The 468-nt window shown below is 64.1% G+C and overlaps 1 protein-coding gene across 1 annotated transcript in view; it reads left to right on the forward strand.

Annotated features, from left to right (window-relative positions):
* The window catches only part of LOC103919887 (protein-methionine sulfoxide oxidase mical1-like), an 8535-nt gene that overhangs the window by 4583 nt on the left and 3484 nt on the right, over positions 1 to 468 (forward strand). Inside the window, exon 6 of the mRNA XM_009327476.1 lies at positions 213 to 423. Within this exon, the coding sequence (XP_009325751.1) occupies positions 213 to 423 (211 nt within the window). The remainder of the gene's footprint in view (positions 1 to 212; positions 424 to 468) is intronic.

The raw sequence follows: 468 nt of genomic DNA on the forward strand, positions 1-468 counted from the left end.
GGGGACACGGCCCCCCCAGCTGCCTTCTGGCAGGGGAGGCTGTCCCCCTCCTTCTCGCCCGCACTGATGCTGAGCCATGAAATATTGACAGATGCTTTATCAACCCATTTACTGACCCTTGGGGGGTGGTTGCATGGTGGCGGTGGGGGGTGTCTCATGTCACTCCCGTGGGACCCCTTCTCCTCTAAAATACTGATGCTGGGAGGGGGGAGTGGGCTGGGGGGGTTGTCCCCTGCCTCTTTGGGATGGGGACACGTGTGCTGCCTCCCCAGCGGTCTCCGGAGATGCCTACGAAGAGCTGCTGAGCTGGTGCCAGACCAGCACGGCCGGGTACCGTGGCGTGGTGGTGACCAACTTCACCACCTCCTGGACCAGCGGCTTGGCCCTCTGCGCCCTCATCCACCACTTTCGCCCTGACCTGGTGTGAGTGCCTGGGACCTCCACGGGACCACCCCACCCTGCAGAGCC

The sequence above is a fragment of the Pygoscelis adeliae genome, unplaced genomic scaffold, assembly GCF_000699105.1.
Source record: "Pygoscelis adeliae isolate BGI_AS28 unplaced genomic scaffold, ASM69910v1 Scaffold197, whole genome shotgun sequence".
Taxonomy (NCBI): Eukaryota; Metazoa; Chordata; class Aves; order Sphenisciformes; family Spheniscidae; genus Pygoscelis; species Pygoscelis adeliae.